This window comes from Panthera onca, chromosome C1 (assembly GCF_046562875.1).
Source record: "Panthera onca isolate mPanOnc1 chromosome C1, mPanOnc1 haplotype 2, whole genome shotgun sequence".
NCBI classification, from domain to species: domain Eukaryota; kingdom Metazoa; phylum Chordata; class Mammalia; order Carnivora; family Felidae; genus Panthera; species Panthera onca.
This window is the reverse complement of record NC_138346.1, coordinates 115,512,186-115,538,259: the sequence shown is the minus strand read 5'-3', so window position 1 is coordinate 115,538,259 and position 26,074 is coordinate 115,512,186. Positions and strand designations below refer to the sequence as shown.

General features: G+C 46.8%; 1 protein-coding gene across 8 annotated transcripts in view; it reads left to right on the top strand.

Moving 5' to 3' along the window:
* The window catches only part of TUFT1 (tuftelin 1), a 49,352-nt gene extending 23,819 nt beyond the window's left edge, over window positions 1–25,533 (top strand). For 2 of the 8 annotated variants that reach the window (XM_060622803.2, XM_078451434.1), the window contains 10 exons: window positions 2,218–2,304; window positions 2,846–2,935; window positions 4,430–4,504; window positions 6,995–7,108; window positions 10,633–10,761; window positions 11,344–11,438; window positions 13,169–13,274; window positions 14,802–14,885; window positions 15,938–16,038; window positions 16,608–18,177. In XM_060622803.2, coding sequence (XP_060478786.1) covers window positions 2,218–2,304; window positions 2,846–2,935; window positions 4,430–4,504; window positions 6,995–7,108; window positions 10,633–10,761; window positions 11,344–11,438; window positions 13,169–13,274; window positions 14,802–14,885; window positions 15,938–16,038; window positions 16,608–16,674 — 948 coding nt within the window. In that variant the 3' untranslated portion in view covers window positions 16,675–18,177. Of the gene's footprint in view, window positions 1–2,217; window positions 2,305–2,845; window positions 2,936–4,429; window positions 4,505–6,994; window positions 7,109–10,632; window positions 10,762–11,343; window positions 11,439–13,168; window positions 13,275–14,801; window positions 14,886–15,937; window positions 16,039–16,607; window positions 18,178–25,260 lie in introns of those variants that run through there. The other 6 variants (XM_060622804.2, XM_060622808.2, XM_060622807.2 and 3 more) reach the window with 5 other exon arrangements.
* Window positions 25,534–26,074: the final 541 nt, after the last annotated feature.

The following is a 26,074-nucleotide window of genomic DNA, read 5'->3' as shown; positions in this document are numbered from 1 at the left end:
TCAGCACAGAGCCTGGCGTGGGGCTTGAACCCATGAACAGAGAGATTATGACCTCAGCCAAAGTCAGGTGCTTAACTGACTGAGCCACCCAGCACCCCAAAAGAATTACTCTTGATGATTAATTAAATTTACCAAAAAGATGATTTTAATTTTTGAGATATAAGGGTTCCTTATATGTTCTGGATAGTAATTAGACCCATATTAGATATATGATTTGGAAATATTTTACAAAATTTTGTCCTTTCTGTATTTTGTTTTTTACTTTCTAAATAGTGTCCTTTGAAACAAAAGTTCTTAATTTGATGAAATCCAATTTATATATATTTTTCTTTTGTTGTCCTTCTAGTGTCTTATCTAAGAAGGTTTTGCCTAGCCCAAGGTCACAAAGATTTATTTCTATATTTTCTTCAAAGAGTTATAGTTTTAGCTCTTACAGATAGGTCTATGATCCATTTTGGGCTAATTTTTGTATATGGTATAAGGAAGGCATCCAGTTTCATTCTTTTACATGTGGATATCCATTTATAGCAACATCATTTGTTGAAAAGACTGTTCTTTTCCCCCATTGAATTGTCTTGGCACCCTGTCAAAAGTTAGTTTAGTGTATTTTTATTGTATTATTGTTTCTGGACTCTCATTTGTATTCCATTGAATTATGTCTCTCCTTATGCCAGTTCCACACTGTCTTGATTACTGGCTGTAGCTTTGTTATTTTTGTTAACATTTTGTTACTATATTGTTGAGATTTATATTTCAAGATTGTTTTAGGGACTCAGGGTCCTTTGTATTTCCATATGAATTTTAAGATCAGTTTGTCAGTTTCTGCAAAGAAGCTAGCATGGATTTGATAAGAATTGTGTTGAATCTGTAGATTGATTTGGGGAGTATTGCCGTCTTAACAATATTAAGTCTTCCAATCCATGAAAATGGGATGTTTGTTCATTTTTTTAACAATGTTCTGTAATTTTCAGAATTCAAGTCTAGAACTTTGTTAATTTCTAAGTGTTTTTCCTTTTTGTTGCTCTTGTAAATAGAATTGGTTTTATATTTCATTTTGGATTGTTCATTGCTAATGTATAGAAATACAACTATTTTTTGTATATTGATCTTACATCCTACAACCTTGCTACAATCTCTGATAATTTTTTAGTGGACTCCTTAGGGTATTTTTATATACATGATCACTTCTGCAAATGGTGATTTTTCCTCTTTCTTTTCAATCCAGATGCCTTTAATTTCTGTTTCTTATTCAAAGTCATTTAATGGCCCTTAAAGAAAGCAAAACTACCCTATAATTCTGTCAATGTAATCATTGTTTTTAATACTTTATTGTGTATCCTCCCAAACATTTTCCTACACATATGTATTTTTTCAAAAGTTAGATCATATTATATACCCTCTATTCTACAATTTGCTTGTGCCCCTACACTTTAATGTTGGTTTATAAATCTTCTGTGTCCATAAATGTAAGTGTCTAGTATTCTCATGACTGCACAGTGTTCTGTTATAGACATACCATAATTTATGTAAGTAATCCCTCATTGTTGGACATTATGCCTATTTCATTTTTGCAGTTATAAAGAATATTTTGCTGAACATCTGTTACTAAATTGTGTATGTGTTTTATAATACAGGTAATAAATATTTTTAAACTTTTTTTTAAAGTTTATTTTGAGAGAGAGAGAGAGCAAGTTTACATGTGTGAACACACGTGCATGTGTGAGCAGAGGGAGGGGCAGAGAGAGGAAGAGAGAGAATTCCAAGCAGGTTCCATGCTGTCAGCAAGAAGCCTGATTTGGGGCTTGATCCCACAACCATGAGATCATGACCTGAGCCTAAATCAAGAGTCAGACGCTTCAGCTTAACCAACTGAGCCACCCAGGTGTCCCAATAAATATTTTCTTGACTGTAAAAGATTCAAGCATGTATAGAGAAAAATGTGTAAATCCCTTGTTACAACTTCTTTGCATGAATTTACATGTACGTGTGAGGGCTTATGTCAGTTTGGCTAAATTTATTTCATTAGGATAAAGTTCCAGGAGTAGATTTGATAGGTCAAAGAGCAAGCCTAGCTAGTTCTAAGCCTTCTGATCTGAATCCTCCAAGTGCCACCCAGAAGGCAGTAGTGTTTTACCTTTACCAGTGGATGAGCCTGCCTAGGTGGAATTAACTTATAAGGAGCTTTCTTAATCAGTAGTGTTGTTCTCCTTGTTGAAGGTGTACCTGAAGGGGAGGGCTGGAGATAAGATGATCCATGAGAAAAACATCAACCAGCTGAAGAGTGAGGTGCAGTATATCCAGGAGGTGGGCACCTCTCCCTTGGTGGGAAGCTCACATTTTTTTGGCTCCCTCCTTTTGTGGGGTCTGGTCTTCTCCCATCTGCCACCGTCCCCCATTGAGTCAGGTATCATTTCTGACCCTCCTGTTACTCAACCAATCCATGAATCAGCAAGTATTTATTAACTCCCACATGTCCTCTGTACCCATTGTACCCCAGCCTCCTCTCTAAAGCTGACAGTCTCTTTTCCCTAACTTTTCTTGACCCTCTCCCTGGCCTCAGCTGCTCCTTGGCACTTGTCACCATGTAACATATTACATGTTCCACTTGTTTGCCCTTTGTGTCGTGTGTCTCTGCAGCAAGAGTGTTAGCTCCAGCGGGATGGGGTTTTGTTTCCTGCTCGTGTAGGAGGGACTGTGCTGCAGCCCCACTTGCCTGGGGTCCCTCCTTCCCCCAGCCAGAGCTTGGCTCACAGGAGTACGGGTCAGGGATGGGCACAAAGCTGGGTGAGTCGGGCCACTCTCTTTCCTTGTCCCAGAGCTAAGGCTTCTTGCCATCCCTTCCCAGGCCCGGAACTGCCTACAGAAGCTGCGGGAGGACATAAGTAGCAAGCTTGACAGAGATCCAGGAGACTCTCTCCAAGGACAGGAGATACAGGTAATAGGAAATGGTCAGTGGTTGGGTCCTCAATGAGGAGGTTGTGCCGGGCAGTCCCCTTTGCTGGTCACGCTGTGGGTGCCGAATCTCCCACCGCTGCCAGAAAAGGAGGGCATACAGGCAGTGCTGGCTTCTCGGAGCACTCCCAGCCTTACTGGGGCTCTCCAGCAGACGAGCACTGGCATTGACATGGGTCAGCCTAGGTATAAGGTATACTTGTTCCCACACACTGCATAAAAGTGGAATTCATGTGAACAAAATGACCGTTATTGGCAAAACCTCTTCTCTGTAAGGATTCTGGGATCAGTATTTTTGGAGTACAGTCTTACAAAGCAGACAGTTACCTGTAAATCCAAACTTCTCATAGTTGGTCTTGCGTAATTGGGGTAACACCCGGGCTGTGAATTGGAAGTCTCGGTCCTGGTCCATTATTTGTGTCAGTAGCTGTCTTTGCCCCGGCGTCAGAAGCTCCTTGAGGTTAGGGTTCACCCCACCCCTGTGTCTGGGATGCAGAAGGTCACCAGTAAATGTCATAGCGAACCTACTGAAGAGTACTTCTTGGGACGGACGGATAAGCCTGGGATCCTGCTTTTCAGCTTTTCTAAAATTGGAGGCTGGAAGGGTCCTCAGGGGAGAACAGTCTCTTCCATTTCACCTTTGTCCTCCTTTAGATTCAGAGTTATATCTCCTTCACTTGCACTTGGCTGGAGTCGGGGGGTGGGGGTGGGAGGAGTTGTCTTTCTCTAGTAGCCCCTGCCCTCGTTCCCCTGAGCGATTTGGCAGCTAGTGGCAGCAAGGTTCCTCTTTGGCGTGAGCCCTTACTAGGCTTGTGTGGCGATTCCCCCTAATTCACTTTGCTGTGGCTGAAGGTAGGACTTTCCCCGCCTGAGCTCCCATCTGGCTGCTGGGAGGTGCTTTGCCAGGTGGCTGAGGAATCTGATCTGCTCAGAGACCGGCCCCAAAGTCCAGGGCCCTTGTTTGCACAGACCAGCGGTGGTATGATGAATAATCAGGCTTTGGGTTGGAAAGAATTGCAGCAAAACCCACTTCACCTTTTGCTTTATGCTTTGTCAAACCTTGTCAGGATCCCCAAGGGGCAAGGCAGACTCCTTGTTGGTGGCAGGCAGCTGCTTGTATCCCCTGGGCTTCTGGGAGTCAGCCTGCATGTTTTCCATTGGGCTGAAAGGCTCCCTTCAGCACTGCCCCCCCCCCCCCCCCCGCCTCCACAGCCATACACATTCTCCACGCCTTACCTCTCCTCTCCATTTCCCACCCAGCACTTGAAGTCTTTTTTTTCCCTTGCTGTTTTCTGTTTCTCTTTCTTTCCTTTTCTTCCTCTTTCTCCTCCATCACCTCTTCCTCCTCTTCTTCCTTCTTTCTCTGTCTTTTCCCACCTCTTTCTTTTTTTCCTAAGAATGAGATCTTAGGAAATTAATGTTTCGAAGTTCGTTGTTTGGGCTGTGTTAACTACCGATTTTATTTTTCTTTGAACAGGTGGTGCTGGAAAAGCCAAATGGATTAAATCCAAGCCCCACAACACTGTATAGCAGCCCACCTGAGGTAAGTAAGGTAGGTAACGGGGAAAGCAGTGGTAAATATGTCTTTGCCAGGAGGCAGGGTATCGTCCTCCCTGATCTCTTTATTATCTTTATTATTGTTCTTTCTGTCTTACTAAATAGAAGAGTATCATTTGCTGTAAAAATTCAAACAATGGAGAAACATACAAACCCAAATCCTCCTTCTCCAATCTTTTTCCTTCAAAGGATCCACTGTGAATGGATTGAAGTAGGTGGATCCCTTTAGAGCAGTGCCCTTAGCCTTCACTACCGATTGAAATAGGTTTGGAAGCTTTTTAAAAATTTAATTAAGTTTATTTATTTTGAGAGAGAGAGAGAGAATGAATGAGTGGAGGAGGGGCTGGGAGGGCGGGGACAGAGGATCCAGAGCTGGCCCCACGCTGACAGCAGAGAGCCCAATATAGGGCTCACTCCAACTCACAAACTGCAAGATCATGACCTCAGCCAAAATTGGACCCTTAACCAACTGAGTCACCCACGTGCCCCAGCCTTGGGAGTTTTAAAGGAGACAAGCGTGGTGCCAGACCTAGAGACTGTAATTTAAAAAAAAAAAAATTTTTTTAACATTTATTTATTTTGAGACAGAGAGAGACAGAGCATGAACGGGGGAGGGGCAGAGAGAGAGGGAGACACAGAACCGGAAGCAGGCCTCAGGCTCTGAGCCATCAGCCCAGAGCCTGACGCGGGGCTCGAACTGACGGAGCGTGAGATTGTGACCTGAGCTGAAGTCGGACGCTTAACCAACTGAGCCACCCAGGCGCCCCTAGAGACTGTAATTTAATTGATCTGAGATGTGGGCTGGTCGGCAGGACTTTAAAAATCTCTTCAGGGGGTGCCTGTCTGGTTCAGTGGGTAAGGGCGTGTAACTTTTGATCTCGGAGTTGTGAGTTCGAGCCCCACATTGAGTATGGAGAGTACTTAAAAATTAAAGAAAAAAAAAACCCTTCAAGTGATTCTAATATTTAGCCAAACCTGAGTAGCAATGTTCCAGTGTATTTTTCTTTCTTGCTTTTTTAAAGATTTTATATTTTTAAAGTAATCTCTTAAAATCCAGGGTACATTATCATCTCTGATCTAGTAAAGGCCTCTCACTGGATTTACTGTTTGTTTTGTTTTTGCCTCTCCCCTCCCCAACTCTAATATATTCAGTGTATGATTTCAGTATGCCTATAAGTGTGTTTTCAATTTTCATAATGAATTTGTGCTATATTTTATCTTTTCCCTTTTTAGCCAACACCATGTTCCTGGGGTCTATCCACATTGCTATGCTTAAATCTAGTGTGTTTCTAACTTCTACAAGTTCTAATAACTACCTTTTTTCTCTTCATACGACACTGAAAATTTTCCATGTCATTAAATAGTCTTTTAAGAACGCCATCTGAAATAAACACGTAGTAGTTATGCTTCCAGGAGCCTTTGAAATCGTTCTCACCTGCCCAGCAGCTTAGGTACAGATAGAGGGGAGGTGACTGGGTAACTTTACGGCTAGGTTTTGGCATGTTGTGATGATCCTAACTACTCACTTTAGATGTGCAGTTTGGATTTTTTTCCCTTCTCCTGAATTACCATATTTGGCAAATGTGCTTCTGGCACCACGTTACAATAACACCTGGTACTGTTTGTTCAACTCTGTCTTCTCACAAGCTCTAAGCCCAGCGGATATTATCGTAGTTTTGAGGCAGCCTGTAAGGCGGGGTGTGGTCTGGACTCAGTGATAGCACAGCTACTGGGACCCTGGCACCGTCCTCCCAGCTTCGAGCTCCGAGCTCCGTGCTCTGGTTTAAAGGTGTTGCTGCTTCCCACTATGTGAGGCAGAGAGAGATTTTTCTGTCAGACTTGCTGGGAGCTGGTAACTGAAGTGTCTGGTGCCTGTGCGGCAGAGGTGGGGGCAAGACCCCACATGCCAGCTCAGCGCTAACCACCAACCCACAACTGGGTGTGTCTGGGGAGAGACTCACAGTAACCTCAATGAAGACACCTTTTTCCACATTGAATGAGATTCCTGGACTCGTTGGGTGCTTTTGCTCATTCATCAGTAACCCTGTAGCCAGATAACCCTGAGCCAGATGCAAAGACAAAAGATGTGCCTTTGGGAAGTGCCCCTCGTGATGGGTGTGGCACTGTCCTTGCCTTGGGATGCTGTAGTCTAAAGGGGAACGTGGTCCCTGCTCTCAGAGAGCTCTGGTCTCACGGAAACAGGGCACACATTTGAGGATACCCATTAATGAGTTGATACATGCATAAAAATTATTGAGTGTGTCCTAAAATCCTCAGATGACTTGAGGCTAGTTGAGTTCCTTGAAATATGAAGAGAGAGCATTTTTGTGTGATTAACTCATCGCTCCTGGGTGCCTAAGACTAGCTGTCCCCTTGAGTGATATGAGAGGGTGGTCTGAACAGGAGGGCCCAAGTATGTGTTGTGGGGGACCTTCTCCTACACAAACACAGTGGCTTCACCTTCTCTTCCCTGTTCTGACTGTAGGCAGACACCTATATAAATGAAGATGTCGAGAGCCTGAGGAAGACCGTGCGGGACCTGCTTGTCAAGCTGCAGGAGGCCGAGCGGCAGCACCAGTCAGACCGTGTGGCTTTTGAGGTGAGATTTGGGATTGGGGGAGAAAGTGCCCCAAGGGTTGGGCTGCCAGATACAGATGCCAGTGACTTAGCATGGACTTCATGTCTTCTTGGCCAGGTGCCATCAATTGGAAAGGCTGGGCTTTGAGGCCTGGGCACTTTCCTGTCTGCTTTTCCCATTCCTGGACTCTTAGAGTTTTTGCTGTTCAAGGCTAGGCCATAGTTTGAAGATCAGCACTGGTTCTCTGGTGAAGTTGGGTGGTGGTGCTGGTTTGGGATAGCAGGAAGCTCAGTCGTTTCTCTGAATACCACAACAAGAATTACTGGGCTCTGGGCACCATGCAGGCAAGGACTTTGCTGTCAAGGTTACCCTGCATCCCCATGTCTGGCATAATGCCTGGCGTAAGGTGGTGGGCACTTCTTAAGTGTGGACTGGGTGAGTGGATGGAGCATTGTGGTTGTAGAAAGATCTGTGCCCATGGAGTCAGAGGACTTGAAGTCAAGTCTTGACTTTACTTTGAAGAACTTTGCAATCTTGAATGAGTATCTCAGTTATTGTTACAAAAGTAATACTGAATTATTATGATAGAAGATTTAAAAAGTACCAACGTCTGTAGAGAGTGAAAGTCCTCCACTACAGAAAGCGTGAGAAGGGGCACCTGGGTGGCTCAACCAATTAAGCATCCAACTCTTGATTTTGGCTCAGGTCACAGTCTTACAGTGGTGAGATCGAGCCCCGCATCTGGCTCTGTGCTGAGCATGGAGCCTGTGTAAGATTCTCTCTCCCTCTCTCTCTGCCCCTCTCCTGCATGCGCTCGCTCTCTCTCTCTCTCTCTCTCTCTCCCCTCCCCCCCCTCCCCGTCTCCCCCTCTCCCTCTCTCTTTGCCCCTCTGTTTGCCTCTCTTTGCCTCTCTGTTCTCTCTCTCTCTCTCTCTCTCTCTCTCTCTCTCTCTCCCCCTCCCTCTCTCTTTCCCTCTCTCTCTCTCTCTCCCTCTCTCTTTGCCCCTCTCCTGGGTGCGCTGTCTCTCTTTGCCCCTCTCCTGCATGTGCTGTCTCTCAAAAACAAATAATAATAATAAATAAAAAATAAATAAAAGTGTGTGAGGTCTTCCATACTTTATAGAAAATTCTTTGAGTATAAAATGAGGTACACTGGGCAAACACTAGGCTTCTATCTAAGATTAACCCTCTGTTATTATCTGCTATTGTTCATCCACATGTAAAGTATTTCTGTATCATAAATATGTAATGATAGGATTATGCCCTGCCCAGGTATGCCGGGAGCCGGTGGTAGGAGGAAGCCCAGCCTGAATACTTCTCTTTCATGGGACTAAGAGAATTTTTGAGAGAGATATTGAGGGGGAGGAAGAAAGCACAGGGAATGATCACTCGCCTTTAGAGATGATCAATTATTTGAGCCATTAATTTGACCTCTCTAAGTATCGGTTCCAACTTTTGTAAAAAGAGTCATGGAATATACTTCACAAGTGTGGTGTGTGGATTGAGTGAGGTAAGATATGTAAGTCTATTTATTGTTTTGGAGGGTTTTAGAAATATAAGATAACCTATATTTTTCTTAGTGATCCATTTAGTGAGTTTTCCTATCCTAAATAGTTGGGACTTAGTGTAATACTGAGATTAGTTTGGTCTCAGAACACAGTGGCTGTGCAGTAAAGGAGTTTGCTGCATCGATTTCAGATTCCACAATTTGGGTAATTTGGCTGATGATGTATCAGTTTGGTGACCAGCTATTCGCTACAGGAGGAAGGGGATGTTGAGGCTGTAATGCTGACCGGACTGTGGATTTTGGAAAGAAATTTCTACATTGAGAGGCCTTGTGAAGTACTTGTTGGTCTTGGCCATACATGGAAGGGTCTATTAGCTCTGGGTTTCAAAGCTTGAATGAAGAAGTGTCTTGAGTAAAAGCCTGAGGCTAGAAGGTCCTGACAGCTGTAGCCCCCTGCCCACAGTTTCTTAGAAAGGGCTGCCCTTGGTCCATAGCACCTGCCTGGGTTGTTCCCACCACCAGGGTAGGTTGGCACCCCATCTTATGACTAAGAGGGTCCTTCAGGGAAGTGCTGACTGGAGCAACAGGGACAGATGTGGCAGAGGAGAGTGTGATCCTACAGCAGAGTGTGAGGGTCAGGGCCTGGCCCTCTATGCCCTGCTCTGAGTGCACATCAGCCTGGGTGCAGTGTTGTGTACAGATAGGAGAGGTTTTTTTTCCATGTTCTTGCCTGTAGGGCTGGCCTGTTCCAGGCTAATATGGGACATCTGGAGGATTTTCTCATCTTTGCTAGTAAACTTGACTCTCCAGTCTACTTTTCTGAACCAGGGATCAGCAGGGGGAAAGATTGCCACTTACTGTGAATACAACGTGCCCATAAGCGTGGGTTTTCTGCTCTACTAGCGGCTTGCTGTCAGGGTTTGCAGTGGGTTTGCTCTGGACAGGGCTGGTGTACAGCTTGGATGCGTCCACCACATGTCTCTTCCCCGATTCTGACTTTGGGAGGAGTCGGACAAACTGCCTACTTTAGTGTTCTGTTTCCCCAGGGCTGCCTCTTTGAGAGGTTATGGGGATTCTTTTTCACTAAGTGACTAGGGAGTCAGTGTGGGGTAGCTGGGAGGAATTGAAATGGATGATGAGGTCACTGTTCTAGCACTGGCTCCATCATTCCCTAGTTGTGTACCTCAGGGAGATCGGTTGGCTTTCAGTTGCAATAGGAGAGGGTTGGACAGATGGATATGAGTTCCATTCACAATGTCATTGAGCAGTGACTGTGTGCCAGGTGCTGTGCTGAGCTCTGGAAGTGGAATGGTGCTCCAGTTCCCTGCTAGTGGCCCACTGGGGGGTGCACACGAGTGACTGGGCCAAATCCACTCAGTGCTACAAGAAAGAAAGGCACACAGGGGAAGGACCCCTCGCCTGGGTGTGAAGGCTTCTGGAAGAAAGGGCGTCTAAGCTAAGACCTGTAGTTGGCATGTGGAGGATGGGAGGCGAGTTCTTCCTTTACTTTCCTTCTCAAATTCTGCCTCTGTCCCTCCCAAACTGGCTTATCATCTGTGCTAAAGAGCAGTTCTCTCTGGTGCTTACTAGTTGCCCTTCCAGGTGCCACATTGTCCTTTATATGCAGGCTGCAGGATTGCTTGATGGGAGGAAGAGTGGGGACACCGAAGGAAGGAAGTGTAAGATGTGCACCCCCAGATTCTTTGTGTTTGCATTTGTAGGAAAGCCGTGGCACGGGGTTAAGCTTGGGTGGCACTGGAGGACTGGTGGGGGTGTCGAAGAAGTCCTCCATCCAGAAAGTGCTTATGGGTTCCAGGTGTGACTCTAAAGTAGTGCTCAATCAGTCCTGTGCCGGTGAGCCCTGGAAACAGAGGTACCCTGCTAGTTTCCCAAGTCATCCTAGAATCTCGAATGGGAAAGAGAGAGTTGCCTCCCTTCTCCTCTCACTGTGCCCAGGGTCCCGGGGTCTCTCCTGAGGTGTTTTACCCATGTTTGCTTGTTGTCCTCCGCCCCCTTCACCCATCCCTGTCCTGTCTTAGGTCACACTCAGCCAGTGCCAGAGAGAAGCAGAACAGAGTCGAGTGGCCCTTCAGAGAGCAGAGGACAGAGTGCAGCAGAAGGAGGCAGAGGCTGGAGAGCTCCAGAAGCGCTTGCTGGGCGTGCAGGAGGTGACTGGGAGTCTCACCTTCAGGGCCTGACTCCCGTGCTGGGGAGTGGGGGCCCCGGGACTCGCTGAGATGGCTGCAGTCTCCTTTTCTGACCAGCTCCAGAAAAGCACACTTCACGGTTTCCTCAGCAAATACCCTCGAGAACCTTTTCGCCTTTAAGGAACAAGAGGTCTTCCTCTCAGCTCAGCTCAGCCCTCCCTAACAAGAGCTGAACCCGTTTCCATTTCATTCGGGTTCTTGTACAGCTGCCCTTTATGGGCTTTTGAAGACTGTTGTGAAGGAGCCGCTGGGCCTGGTTTCCCAGGGACCAGCAGCCAGAGCCAGCAGGTGGGCCTGATAACGCAAGGCCGGGCTCTCCGTCCGGGTAGCTGGGTGAGGCTGGGAAGTTTCTGTGTGCTGAGGGTGGGAAGGGTTATCCCTGACAGGGGAGGGCACCCCATCAAACCAGCTTGGCCTGCTGCTCTTTGGCAGCTGTCCAGGCCCGGCAGGGACTGAGCTCGAGCCCTCGGGCCCCTCTCACCCCAAACACAGAAACCGCTTTCGCGTCCTCATCCTAGATTTTCTTCCCTTTGGCCCGTCCAGGAGCATCAGGCCTTACTGGTGAAGGTTAGGGAGGGGGAGACGGCCTTGGAGGAACTGCAGATCAAGAACACTGACTGCCAAACAGAACGAGAAAAGTAAGGGCCCTTGTTCACTGTGAAGCTGGGGTGCAGGGAGAGGAGGGCGGGCCATGCTGCCTGCAGCTCCCATGGTGGCCAGACCTGGGGAGGAAGCTAGTGCTGATGTCAGATCTTCCAGCCGTGACTCACCATGTGGCTGCTCCGGATGGGGCCCCACCCAGGGAGATACTGTTTGGGAGGCTGCCATCTCTGGGGAGTTCATTTTCTGTGGAGTAGGAACTAAAGAAAATGCTTTCATGGTGTCAGAGCCAAGGTCAAGTAAGCTGGTAAAACACCTGCTGTTCGCCATGGCACGTTATTCCACCGCTTTTCACACGGGGTATAGATGTGGTGTTATGGCTCCACAGTTCCCTCCCCCCAGAATGGAGAACAACGGTAAATTATTTGAGGGTAAAATCAAGTAACTTCCTCACTCGTCATTTCATTGAGAGATACAATGAACAGCCTCGTGAAGAGATGCTGAACGTCCTGTCACTTGAAGCTCAAACTGAGACCCACCTGTCAGCAGCAGCATGTAGGGGATCTCTGGGATCCTTTCCACTCCAAGTTAGAGGGTTTTACAAATTCCCTCTGATCACAGGGGATCAGAGGCCCCAGACTAGTGAAACCTACAGGGCAAAGTTTGGGTCATTCTGGACATTTAAGAATTTGGAAACTCTTTATGCTGCTGGCAATTAATAAATAAGATCTCAAATGATAAATCAAAGTTAACATCAGCATATGGGGTCTATTCTCCATGGTATAAGTTGGATCTTTTTAAGTTCAACAGCCATCACCTGGAAGGCCTTCCAAGGACTTCCATGTCTGTTAAGACATGATCCTTGCCTTCTTGGGCCCCTCAGTCAGCGGGGGACATAGTCTCTTCTAACCTGGAGGAATAACCTCTAGGTTTACTAGTCTGGGCATGGAAAATTGCAGACGTTTTATTGTAGCCTCCTTTGGGCTCGATTTCATAGAATTGTTTTAAATTACTCAGCACTCCGTCTTTCTCAGTGGTGCTCGTGGGTAGGCAATTGAGAGGAAGCAGCAGGAAAAACAAAAAAGACCCAGATAATCCAAAACAGAGGCTTGGGAATGGCAACGATAGCTATGCATCATAAAGGCTGATTTTCTCAATAAAAAGAGCCTGAGAAATAGGGTATTGGAGAGCTGAGGGTGGCTCAGATTGTTTGAGGCGAAGGGAGGATGTGAGGGGGCTCGGATTGTATGGTACCCCACCCCCACCCTCAGAGGCCTGAACTCCTAGACACCCTGCCCGGTCGCCTGACCTCTGGGGATCTTGGGCCAGTTTAGAAGAGGCAGAGGAAACAGCAATGTCTGGGAATCAGGAGATTTAGGAACACACAGCTCCCACCTGAATCTTTCCAGGAATGAGGAGCTCCTCACACCTGAGGCAGTCCACTTTCCGGCAGCTTTCATGCTGAGCAAGTCCATCCTGTGTTGTCATAAGGACTGCTTCCCTGGACATCTACCTGTCGGTTCTAGTTGTGCCATCTGGAGCTTTCCTGTGTAACCTCCCCTTGCTGAGCTTCCTAGCTGATCTCTAGTGGCGCCTCTGCTGTGCCCTTCCAAGGTGTCCCTGCACCTTGTCCTCATGGCAGAGCACCAGGGAGTTGGGCAGAGGGAACCCAGTTCATAGAAGCCCCCAAGCCTGAGGTTGTCCCTGTGCCTGGGTAGAGAGAAAGCATCTTTTCCCTCTGCCTCAGCTTCCTGGTCTTGATCCCCAGGGTGGCTAACCTGGAAAAGGAAGTGGCCGGCCTGCGGGAGAAGATCCACCACTTAGATGATATGCTCAAGAGCCAGCAGCGGAAAGTCCGGCAGATGATAGAGCAGGTAAGCAGGGTCTGGTCTTCTGCGGCTTCAGCTGCCCCCTTGGGAGGTCATCACATGGAACTCAACCCCGGTTTCCTGTCACATCCACACTTTTGCTGTTCATTCTCCTGGGGAGCCTGGTTTATATTCCTACATGTCCCATAAAACATTTACGGCTACCAATTACGAGGTTTGAATGATTGGGATTCGCTTTTCTCCCATCTTTCCCCTTTGATTTTGGTCATTTGCCTTCTGCTTTCCAATGGGGAAAAAAGGAAGAGGCTTGTCACTTGTACACCTTGAAGAGTGCTGGTAAATGAATAATTAAGTCACAATATACTCACTTATCTGTGTGTGGATTATCAACCTTTGTACCTCATGGCAGATTTTCTGCCTTCCCCTACCTGAGCTTTAGGGTAGCACAGTCAGGATGTGCCATTTTGCGGGGCGCCTGGGTGGCTCATTCTGCTGAGCATCCGACTTCGGCTCAGGTCATGATCTCACAGCTCGTGCACTTGAGCTCCACGTCAGGCTCTGTGCTGACAGCTTGCAGCCTGCTTCAGATTCTGTGCCTCCCTCTCTCTGCCCCAACCTACTCACATTCTGTCTCTGTCACTCTCAAAAATAAATAAACATTAAAAAAAAATTATAAAAAAAAAAAAAAAAAAAAAGATGTGCCATTTTGTGGAATTGTTTTGAGAACTTAAAACCCCCTAACTGGGAGGATGAATTTGCTGCATGTCTACTCCATTAGGGCCAGGATTTTTCTGGTTAGTTCATTACTCCTTCCCAGTGTCTAGGACAGAGCCTGTCACACAGTAAGGCCTCGACAATTGTTTTTTTTTTAAGTAGGCTTCATGCCCAGCGCAGAGCCCAACACAGGGCTTGAACTCACGGCCCTGAGATCAAGACCTGAGCTAAAATCCAGAGTTAGAGGCTCAACCGACTGAGTCACCCAGGCGCCCCCAAATATTTCTTGAATGAATAAGTAATTTGTATTCCCCAACATCAAATGGAATGGGTTTTGAGCCATTTATGATTTGGGATCATCAGAGTGGTGTTCTCCTCGCCACAACCCCCCCCCCCCCCCCACACACACACACACACACCTGGGATAATCAAGAGCTCAATATTGACTGAAATGAGGCTTTTATAGAAAAGCAAGTGGCGCCTAGGTGGCTCAGTTGGTTAAGTGTCCGACTTCAGCTCGGGTCATGGTCTTGCAGTTCACAAGTTCGAGCCCCACATTGGCTGTCTGCTGTCAGTGCCAAGCCTGCTTCAAATTCTCTGTTCCCCTCTTCCTCTGCCCCTCCCCTGCTTGTGCTCTCTCTCTCTCAAAAATAAAATAAACATTAAGAAAAAAAGAGAGAGAGAGAGAGAGAAAGAAAGAAAGAAAGAAAGAAGAAAGAAAGAAAGCTAAGCAAGTCATGGGAGAGGTGCAAAAGACTGCCTTATGTCTCTGCTGGCTCCCCAGTAGCAGGGTGAAGTTCGATGAGTGTGTACTGAGTCATTTCAAAATGAGCCCCATGGTCCCCCACATCTTTGCAGCTCCAGAATTCAAAAGCTGTGGTCCAGTCAAAGGACAGCACCATCCAGGAGCTCAAGGAGAAAATCGCCTACCTGGAAGCAGAGGTGTGTGCCCTGAGCAGCCCTGGGAAGGGAGCAGGCTCTTGAAGACAGGACTGTACCTAGGGAGGGAGAGATTCTGGAGGGGTCTTCGTCCTGTCTGGCTGCCTGCTCGGAAGTGAGTATCTGGGATGGCCGTTGATGTTCAGTTCAGCCAAGTCAAGTGTTTTCTGAGAACCTTCAGGGAGTCACACCGGTAAGAGCTGTCCCTACTCCAGAGGGGTGCGTCATCACGGTGTGAGCCCCGCGCCATGAGCTGAGCAAAGGAGCTGACAGTAGAGCTGGGCTGTGAAGCAGGGGGCTTTCCGTAGGAGGAGTCTTCTCCATGCCTAAAGTGATGGTCTTGATCCGCTCATAAGTTCTTAGTCTAATTTCCGCCTTTCCTCAGAACCCTTCCTGCCTGCAGACTACCTGAAGATTGCTTTTCAGGCTCTGTGTGAAGGTCCTTTGCAGTGGAGATATAAAAAAAAAAAACGGGAGCCTGGGTTGTTTATCTCCAGAATTCGCACTCTAGATTTAGAGATAAAATATGTTAAAAAAAAAAAAAAAAAAAAAAAGACCTTATAGTATAAGGAGTATAGTCAGTGTTACTGTAATAACATTGTATGATGAGTATAATGTAGCAGGTAGAGTTGTGGAGTTACTGTGTTTTACACCTAAAACTAAGGTAGCCTTGTGTGTCAACTATACTTCAATAGTGAATAAACAAAGACCCAAGAATATCTTATATAAATGCATGTCAACAAAAGGCAAGTAAATATCTCAAGTGGCTACAAGAAATGGTATACAGGAAATGTATAGGAAGGACAGCAGGGGACGATCAGTGTTTCACACAGTTCTTGAAGGAGGGAGGTAGGATCAAGAACAGCGGGATGAGGGCGATCCGGAGTGGTGAAAATGGGGGGTAAGGGGGGAGAGGGCATGCCGGTGGTGGCACGCAGGGTCAGGGTGGCTGTCACAGTAGCACAAACAGGTGGGGAGAGCATAATGATCTAGTTAAATGTCACACGTGACAAGCCAGAAAATGGCCAACGCTGACTGCACAACTCGTATTACAGAATTTAGAGATGCATGACCGGATGGAACACCTGATAGAAAAACAGGTCAGTCATGGCAACTTCAGCACCCAGACCTGGGCCAAGACGGAGAGCCTGGGCAGGTGAGTGGGCATGCATGCAGTGGGGCCCAGGGAGGAAGTGAGGCAAGTGAGGACAGTGCTGAGGCCAGGGAGAGGCTTTTGTGAATCCATCTTAGGCTCTTGGTCTCTAATTTTACCTGTTCTCCACCAGAGCCATTCTCCACCCAGATCGGCGGAGAGCCTGATAGCACAACCCCAAGGAGGTCCATGAACAGCCTCTAGGTGTGAATGGACCCCCTGAAATTGTTTGTAAAAGTCATGAGTGTATAATGAGTACATTACTTCTAGGGAGAGGGCTTCTGTTTCCAAGAGATTCACGAAAAGATCGCACACTTTGAAAAAAACCAGAACCACAGCTGTCCCCACCTCTCAGCTGTGTAACTGCTCCTTGTTTTCTTATTGCCCCGCCCCCAAGCAGTACTTCCGCTCTCCTCATCTTTTCTCAGCCGGTGCTGACGGTCAGTGGTTCAAGGCATTAGAACCAAGAGATCAGCCAACACTGGAGTGTGGAACCCTAGAGGCGAATGTGGGGGGTGGCTGTGTGCAGGGCAGGCAACATGAAGCACTCAGCGTTTCCCACTTTCTTTCAGCATGAGGATATCCAAGCCCCCCAGCCCTAATAAGCCCATGCCTCTTATCCGAGTGGTGGAAACATGAGCGGAAGGAGCCAGATGCCGCTGTTGCTGCTGCCTCTTGCCTGCGGAGAAGCCCACCACCCCTGTAGGCCGTTAGCCCCAACTTTGACTTCCTGACTGATCCCTGGCTGCACTCGAGGCTTGGGGTTCATGTGTCCCACTGTTTCTAAACTCCTGACCCCTGGATGCTGGGTGGACAGAGGACAAGCACCTCCTGAGGACACTGCAGCCTTTTGGAGGATGCTGTCCTGCCGGCAAGGGCCAAGGCAGTATCCTTATCCCTGTAGTATTATTTCTCTGTAGCAGAACCTCCCTTCTCTTGTAGACTGGAGTTCAGCTGCCCCAGAGTCAGGGGAGGTGACAAGATTTGCCTCAGCCCTACAAGCTGGAGGCACAGATGTCCACAGCGATTGGAGGGTGTCCTGGGGGAATGAAGTTCCCTCTGCAAACACAGATCCATTGTTAGCAACACATTGTTTGTTTTTCTACTTGTTCCACTGCTGACCCGGGCCTCCTACAGATAGACACGGGTGACCTGTCAAGGCCTGAGCAGAGTCAGTGAGCCTCAGCTTTGGCCAGCCTTGTCTTCCTGGGAGAAGGAAATATACATTCCGGGAATAACTTTTAGTGTAAAGATTCTGTAGGGCCACAGATAGTTGCAAGTGACTTCTGTCTGCTGGGAAGGGTCCCAGCATGTCTTAGGGTTTTCCCCTAAGACGCAGTGCCAGGTAGACCTCAGTCTTCTTGACTCAGGAGCCTAAAAACTGTTTTCACTGGGTTACATCAATCTCAGCGAAGCTTTCATTGTATTTATTTTGCTAAGTTATTGGTGTTTTTCCTTTACATCTCACAATTGATTTAATACCAGAGTTTTACAGCCTTCTCTTGCGGTGTTTGGATTTGTTCCACACTGGGGAAAAATGTGTTCCCGCTGGACTTGTTAATTTCAGAATAAATCTTTTCCTCTTTTTCTTCTACCTGCTTCTTTCCCTTCTTCCTGGAAACATGATCTGAACCTCAGAAAGGCAAGCAAATTTGCCCTGAGGCGTTGGAGTCTTAGCGTATGCCTTTTGGGAGAAAGGGTGATCGGAACTCTTTGGGGGAGGGATTAAATTCTTCCCCTAAATGCTCTGCACCCTCTGCTCCACAATTGGTCAGTTTTCCTGGCTCTGAATGACCCTGACCCTCACCAAATTTTAAGGCTCTTCCTGCAGCCTCAAGAAGGAGATAAGTATCAGGATGTGGTACTATAGGGCACAGAAACATTAAAGATAAACATGGATCAAGTCTTGTGGTTCTAGCTGGCTCAAAGCCAGAAGGCTGAACTTGTGTGTGTTTCTGTGTATCAGGACTGGGCTGGTGTACCAGCGCTGTCCAGGTGTTATGCGTTCACTTTTCTCATTTGTAAAACCAGGGGGGCTCAGATCAGATGGACTCCATGGGCCCTTCCAGTTCTGATGTTTTTTTTTCCTGTGGCATATTCTTTGTATGGCTAATTGAATAAAATATGTTAATGTGTCTCTTTGAGCTGCTGGTCTGTTCCCCGCCCCCCCCCCCCCAGCACTTTTCTGGGAGGAAGAAAGAGGATGGTTTTAGTGTCTGTGAAAGATGGGCACCCCGCTGTCACATCTGGAAGGTGTGGTGCAGACAATCCAAACACTGAAGGACTTTGTGGCATTCAGAGGAGTTAGAATGTCCCCCTTAAGCAGCTCCGTTTCATGGTCTGGGTCTTCATTATTGGAGGTGGCCCCTAACTTCGACCCTATCTGGGGTGGTGGCCTGGTGGGACCCCCTAAGCTTGGCCAGTGTGTTTCCTCCTTGACTGGAGAAGAAGTGGTTACGGCCGAGGCCCTGTCATTACTTAGAGATTCACCAACCAGCACTGGAGGAAATGGGAGCAACTCTAGGTCCTTTGCAGAAATAGCAGGCACTCTGGAAATGCTGACTGCAGCTGTTCAAGGGTCTTGTTTCTGGCTTGCTCTGGGCTCTCTCTCATTCAATTAGTGCGATGATCTTTTTTTTTTTCCTTTATGCTAAGAATGCTGTTGAATGTACAACCCCCCCTTCCGCCCCGGGGCATAGCTAAATTTACATGAATCTTTTCTAGACCAAAAAAACTGGAAATACAGCCCCCTTTATCCCTGGCCACTTCCTTCTAGCTTTCTAGAAGCTTTCTCCTTCAATGGAAAGAATGGAAATTTTTTTTCTTCGGACTGTCCTTCCCCTTTCTGTTCGTCAGCTAATTCACACTCCAGGTTTCAGAATGCGTTGGAAACCTTCCATTCCAGACCTGGGTTTGTCTTCTGGCAGCCCAGGGCTCTCGTCTATCTTTGGCAGCCTTGCTTGGCATGGGTATAGCTAGACTGTGCTTGTTCACAGAATATGAAGAGGGTAGAAGCAGGGTGGGGCTGCTTATGGCGCCAAGACTCGCAAGGCTGGAAGGCAGGAGTGAGTGTACTGCCATACAGGAAAGGGAGGCTCTCAACCCAGGCCTCGAAGGCTTGGTGGGATGAGCGGAGACTTGGGTTGGAGATAATGAAGTGGTCTGGAGACTAGAACCAGGGCAGAAACATGCCCCTGCTGTGTATTTGCCACGGTCTAGTGGTATCATCTCTGAAAGGAGAAGGGGCTTGTTCCAAAGACTAAGGAGGGTCTATGGGAAGAGGAAGTAGTGGAGGGAAATGTCATTTCTATCTTGGCGACCTTTTCAGTGGAGAGCAGGGACTGGAGCCTGAAGAAGGGCGTGGTGAACAAGCTGCTCCTGATTTCTGCCTGTTATGTCACTTGTAAGGCAGCTCTGTGCTGCTTGAATGTTTTGTGGAGGGAAGATGGAGTCTGCCTGCCCGGGACCTTTGCCACGAAGGCCTGTTTCTTTGAGCTGGGTGCTAAGAGCCGCCTGGACACGCAGCCAGCGGCAGCCAGCTCCCTGCAGACCTGCTGCGTCGGCCCCAACGTGAGAAAGGAAGGTCGTAGGAGCACTCCTTGCCTCCCGAAAAGGGCCACTGTTCCTGCGTCTCTTCATGTGTCCCCTAATGCAAACAGAAAAGTCTGAGAGGGACATGGTATTTCAACCATGAGGTGCATGGCAACTCTTTAAATATTTAGTTAGTTATAGTTTTATTGAAATTCCAGTTAACATACAATATAATAGTTTCAGCATACAATACAGTGATTCAACACTTCCATACATCACCCAGTACTCATCAGAACAAGTGCCCTCCTTAATCCCCATCACATATTTCCCCCATCCCCCTGCCCACGGCAACTTTAATAACTGAATTTCTTTTTTTTTTTTTTCATGAAGTTTATTTTTTAAGTTTACTTGGAGAAGGAGGGAGACAGAATCCTGAGCAGGCTCCATGATGTCAGAGCAGAGCCCAATGGGGGGCTCAAATTCACGAACCTTGAGACCACTGACCTGAGCCGAAATCAAGAGTTGGACACTTAACTGATGAGCCACCTACGCACCCCTAAAACTAAATTTCTAAAGCGCAAAGTTGATTGGCACATTTTCATCTCTATTTAATCTTTTAAATCTTTTGGGGCGCCTGGGTGGCTCGGTCGGTTGAGCGTCTGACTTCAGCTCAGGTCATGATCTCGTAGTTCTTGAGTTCGAGCCACGTGTCGGGCTCTGTGCTGACAGACAGCTCAGAGCCTGGAGCCTGCTTCGGATTCTGTGTCTCCCTCTCTCTCTCCCCCTCCCCTGCTTGCACTCCATCTCTCATTCTCTCTCTCAAGAATAAATAATAAACATTTTTAAAAAATTGAATCTTTACGAAATGTTCTAAGATTTACCTTGGAAAGATGCTCTGCTATGATATGGCTTAAAGCAACTTAATTTGACTGAGGAGGGCAATGTCCCTTGGGGTTCCAAAACAGCTTTTCCTCTTCAGTGAACTCTTCAGTATGTATTGCTGTTTTGTATGGGGCCTCTACTAGTCCCCTGGGCTCCCTCATCCCTCAGAGCCACACGTGCCGGGGCTTGGGTCTGAGCTTGTTCAGGCTCTGACCCAACAGCAGATGTTAGCCCAGAGCCCTTGGCCTCTTTTCCATGCTTTGATTTAGCATTCTGGCTTTATAAGGAGAAATTGTGTCCTAGCTTCCCTGCCCCAGTTCTAAGCACCATGGCCTTGAAACTGAAAGTTGGAGACCTAAATATTCTCTAGACCCTCTTCCTCCAGGCTAAGGACAAAGGAGATGTTTTTTTACAGGTGAGTCATTTCTAGCTCCACGCGCTCTGCAGGTTGGTGGTGAGACCTTTTTTGAACTCTAAAATGTGTGTGGCCTTTCTACTGGAATCTGTCTTTTCCTGGAGCCTTCTGGGACATGGGACTGAGGCTAGATGGTGACAGGATAATTAATTTCCTGACAAGGGGTTGGTTGCCAAATCATAGACCACAGGATCTCAGCCAGCGGAGGGGTGAAAAACCAATGCTCATCACTTACCTACCCGTTCAGTGCTGCTTACATGCCTAGGCCTTTCCTTCCTGTCATTGGTATTCTGGGTGCTGTGTCTCTCTCTGTTTGTGTGAGCTGGCCTACGTAAAACATACTGTTGTGGGGGGACAAATTTGAAAAACACTGCTGTTTAGAAACAACTCAGTTTTCCATCTGTCTTTCTACTCTACTGCTCACACAGGACACGTCACTTCTGATGCTACTGGTCACCAAAAGTGTGAGATTTTCCCCACACCAAGCCACTGAGGACACCAGCTGGGTGTCCTACAATTTAACTCCCTTCTGACACCACCTACCTGGAGATAGCGTCAGATCCCTCAGGGTAAAAGCTCCGTCCACAAGCCTGTCCCCAACTTCAGATGCCAATCACAAGTAGCAGGCCCCCAGGCTCCCACTACTTCTGTCTGACTTGGATACAAATTGGAGGTTCCCACAACCCTTTCCTTGGCTTTGATTAATTTGCTAGAGTGGATCACAGAACTCGGAAACATTTAAGTTTACCAGTTGATTACAGGACATGATAAAGGATGCAGATGATGAAGAGATACCTAGGGTGAGGTCTGGGAAGGTCCTGACTGCAGAAGCGTCTGTCCCCATGGAGCTGGGGTGCGTCACCCTCTGGGTGTACATGCGTTTGCCAGCCTGGGAGTTTGTGGGACCCCATGCTGGTGAGATTTCACGGAGGCTTTCCCACATAGGCACGATCAATTCTTAACTCCATTTCCAGGCTCTCGCCTTATCCAGGGGCCTGCCCAGAGTTGCCTCACTAGGACCAAAGATGTTCCTGATGCTCTCATCACTTAGGAATTCACAAAGGTTTCAGGAGCTCTGCATTAGGAATCAGGGCCCAAGACAAATTTTAGAACAAGAAATGTTCCGATGCTCTTATCACTTAGGACATTATAAGCGTTTTAGGAGCTCTGTGCCAGGAACTGTGAGTATGTGTGTGTGTGTATGTATATATGTATGTGTGTGTATATATACACATATATACACACACCTCACAACTGGTATATAGGACAGACCTCTTTCCTTGGATATATTGTAATCCCAGGGTCAGGAGGACAGAAATAGACTCCCTTCCAAAATCTCTCCCCTATTCACTTTCTCTTTGTAAAGAGAGTCCCTCTCTTCAGTGATTCAGGCTAGAGACTTTAAAGCCATCTTGACCCTTCTTTCCATTTGTCTCTTGTGTCCAGTGGCCAACACGTCCTGATGTTTCCTCATGTGAAAAATCCCTCAGACTTTCCCCTTCTGTGTCCACAACCTTGTCTCAGCCAGTCTTGAAGTCTGGATTGCTGCAGAAGCCAGTGCCTGCTGCTCCCCTACCTTATAGTCTAATCTACCCCAAGCCCATCCTCCTTACCACCATCATTGGAATCTTTCCCCAATACTAGTTTCATCCTACCAGCTGGGGTTATTCAGCAGGACCAAAAAAAAAAAAAAAAAGGCTGATGGGAAACAGGACAGTCTCCAGAGATGAACATGTGTTCCATGGGAGGAGGGGCAGTTCTCCATCTGGCCCCAAAGGGCAGAGCTCAAATCTGTGGGTGGCTTTGGGGGGAGACAGCCAAGGAACAGAAAGAATGCATTGACAAGGAGAGATTAGGTCCAGTCGGCAAGTTTCCCCGCAGACACTGGTAATAGCCTGTTTGGAAAACACCCTGAAATACAATATACCTAGGAATCACCTTATTTGGAAATGTCAATGATCGACGTGAGGACAATGACCAAATTTTGTGGAGAAATACAGGAAAAGTCAATGAAGAAAAACCTCCCCAGATGGCAAAAGTAAAACTGTAAAGATGTCAATTCTTTCTTAATTTAATTTTGGGCTTTGTGTAATTACAGTGAAAATCCCAATAGAGTCCTTTTAGAATCGGATATAATTATTTTAAAATTTATCTGGAAGAGTAAACAGGGGAGATAGTAAAGAAAACATTGAAGACAGTGCTTGATTGGGAGGAGGATTAGCCTTGGCAGACAGTAAATCATGATACAGCTTGTACATCAATTTAGCAGACTGGCTAGGTGAAAACAGACCCAATTTTATTTAGCATTTAAAAAGGACAATGTGGGGGGGGGGGGAGCACCTGGGTGGCTCAGTCAGTTGAGCATCCTTGGCTCAGGTCATGATCTCACAGCTTGTGAGTTCAGGCCCCGCGTCGGGCTCTGTGCTGACAGCTCAGAGCCTGGATCCTGCTTTGGATCCTGTGTCTCCCTCTCTCTCTGCCCCTAACCCACTCGCATTTGTCTCTGTCTCTCTCAAAAATAAATAAACATTAAAAAATTTTTTAAAAAAAAAAGGACAATGGGGAGGGGTGCCTGGGTGTCTCAGTTGATTGAGCCTCCCCACTCTTGATTTCGGCTCAGGTCATAATCCCAGGGTCATGGGATTGAGCCCTGTGTTGGGCTCCACACTGACTGTGGAGCTTAAGATTCTCTCTCTCACTCTCGGGGCACCTGGGTGGCTTAGTCAGTTGAGCATCTGACTTCGGCTCAGGTCATGATGTCATGGTTCGTGAGTTTGAGCCCCGGGTCGGGCTCTGTGCTGACAGCTCGGAGCCTGGAGCCTGCTTCAGATTCTGTGTCTCCCTCTCTCTCTGCCCCTCCCACGCTCACACTCTGTCTTTATCTCTCAAAGACAAATAAACATCTTTTAAAAAATTTAAGATTCTCTCTCTCTCTTTCTCTCCCTCTGCCACTCTCCCCTCTCCCCCCACCCCCCACCCCCAAAAAAAGGACTATGGGCAGAAAGGCATTTGAACGGCTGGTTAAAATTTGGGGTGGAAGGATTCTATCCTTAAACAGTACACCCAAATTAAATTCCAAGTGAATTAAAAATCATAAGTTGACTTCAGAAAAACTACAGCCATTTGCAACTACATGGATAGAACTGAAGGGTATTATGCTAAGCGAAATTAGAGAAAGACAAATATATGACTTCACTCATATGAAGACTTGAAAAGATGAAACAGATGAACATAAGGGAAGGGAAACAAAAAGGATATAAAAACAGGGAGGGGGACAAAACATAAGAGACTCATAAATATGGAGAACAAACAGAGGGTCACTGGAAGGGGTGTAGGAGGGGGGATGGGCTAAATGGGTAAGGGGCACTAAGGAATCTACTCCTGAAATCATTGTTGCACTATATGCTAATTTGGATGTAAATTAAAAAAAACAAAACTAGAAAAAAATTTAATATCAACTCTGAGAGATCAATTTAGAATTTTAGTACTAGAGGTCATGAAGGAATATGTCAGTTGTACCTCAAAAATTTAATTCACAAAAATGTAAAACTTAAAATGTTATTTATTTGTTGATGTTTATTTATTTTTGAGAGAGAGGCAGATTGCAAGCAGAGGGAGGGGCAGAGAGAAAGGAAGACACAGAATCTGAAGCAGGCTCCAGGCTCTGAGCTGTCAGCACAGAGCCCGAGGCAGAGCCCGAACCCACAAACCATGAGACCATGACCTGAGCCGAAGTTGGTCACTCAACCACCCAGGCCAAGCCACCCAGGCACCCCCCAAAAATTTTTATTTTTGAGAAAGAGAACGTGGGCAGGGGAGGGGAGGAGAGGGAGGAGACAGAGTATCTGAAGCAGGCTCTGCACTGACAGCAAAGAGCCCGATGCAGGGCTTGAACTCACGAACCGTGAGATGGTGACCTGAGCTGAAGTTGGTTGCTTAACCGACTGAGCCACCCAGGCGCCCTTGTATGTATGTATTTTTAAATGCTTGTTTATTTATTTTGAGAGAGAGAGCAGGGGAGGGGGAGAGTGAGAGGGAGAGAGAGAAAATCTCAAGCAGGCTCTGCGCTGTCAGGCCTAGGACTTGAATTCACAATGACCTGAACTGAAATCAAGAGTTGGTTGTTTGAACCACCCAGATGCCCCCATATGTGTATTTATTAAGCTCCTACTGTGTGTAAGGCACGGAGACTTGGACCGGGGATTCGGGTTGGTGACAGCAGTGAGCTAGACCAGCATGGTGGATGGAATGACAATACGGGTTGCAAGTTCAACTGGCTTAAGCAATAAAGGATCAGTCCTTTCCGGCTCAGGTGACCAGAAGCTCAGGTGAGTGTTCATAGGGTACTTTGGGGTATCACTAAAGACGACTCATTCTATTTCTTCTCTCTGCACAAGAGTTGTGTTGCGGTGCTTCTTGTAACAGTGTTAAACGGGAAACGACACGTCCAACAGCAGAGACAGATTAAGGATGTGAGGACACAGCTACCCTGGAACATTATACATTCACTACAAATGGCCTTTACGAAGACGATGTCAAATCAGGGAGCAGTGCTCAGAATGTTAAGTGACAAAAAGTAGGACACAAAATTATATGGACACTTCCTACAGCTTTGCAAAAGAAAAAAAATGTTTCTAAAAAGACTAGAAATAAATACTCTGAACCACTTACCATGCTAGTGCCGTGTGATTTGTTTTTGTTTGGTTTTTGTTACCTTGACCCTTCATTTTCCAAGTTTCCTACGTGTTTGTTCTTTTCTCTCCAGCAAGGCTGCTTCCCATACTGCCTTCTGCTCAGGCTGGGACCATTCCTGTCCTTGTACATCTGTTGGTGTTATTTCCGTCACCTAGAATGCCTTTCTCTTTTGACCTAGTAACCCATTTGATGTTGACTGATAATTGATACAATGATATTGTGTAGTTTATAGAAGATGTACATGAAAACTTTTTTTTTAATGTTTATTTTTGAGACAATGCGAGAGACAGAGTGCAAGCAGTGGAGGAGCAGACAGAGAGAGACACAGAATCTTGAAGCAGGCTCTAGGCTCTGAGCTGTCAGCCCAGAGCATGACACGGGGCTCGAACTCACAAACCTGATCATGACCTGAGCCGAAGTTGGACGCTTAACTGACTGAGCCACCCAGGCGCCCTACATAAAAACACTTTGTAAAGTGCTTTATAGATGTCAGTTTTTACTGTTAGGAATTAAAAA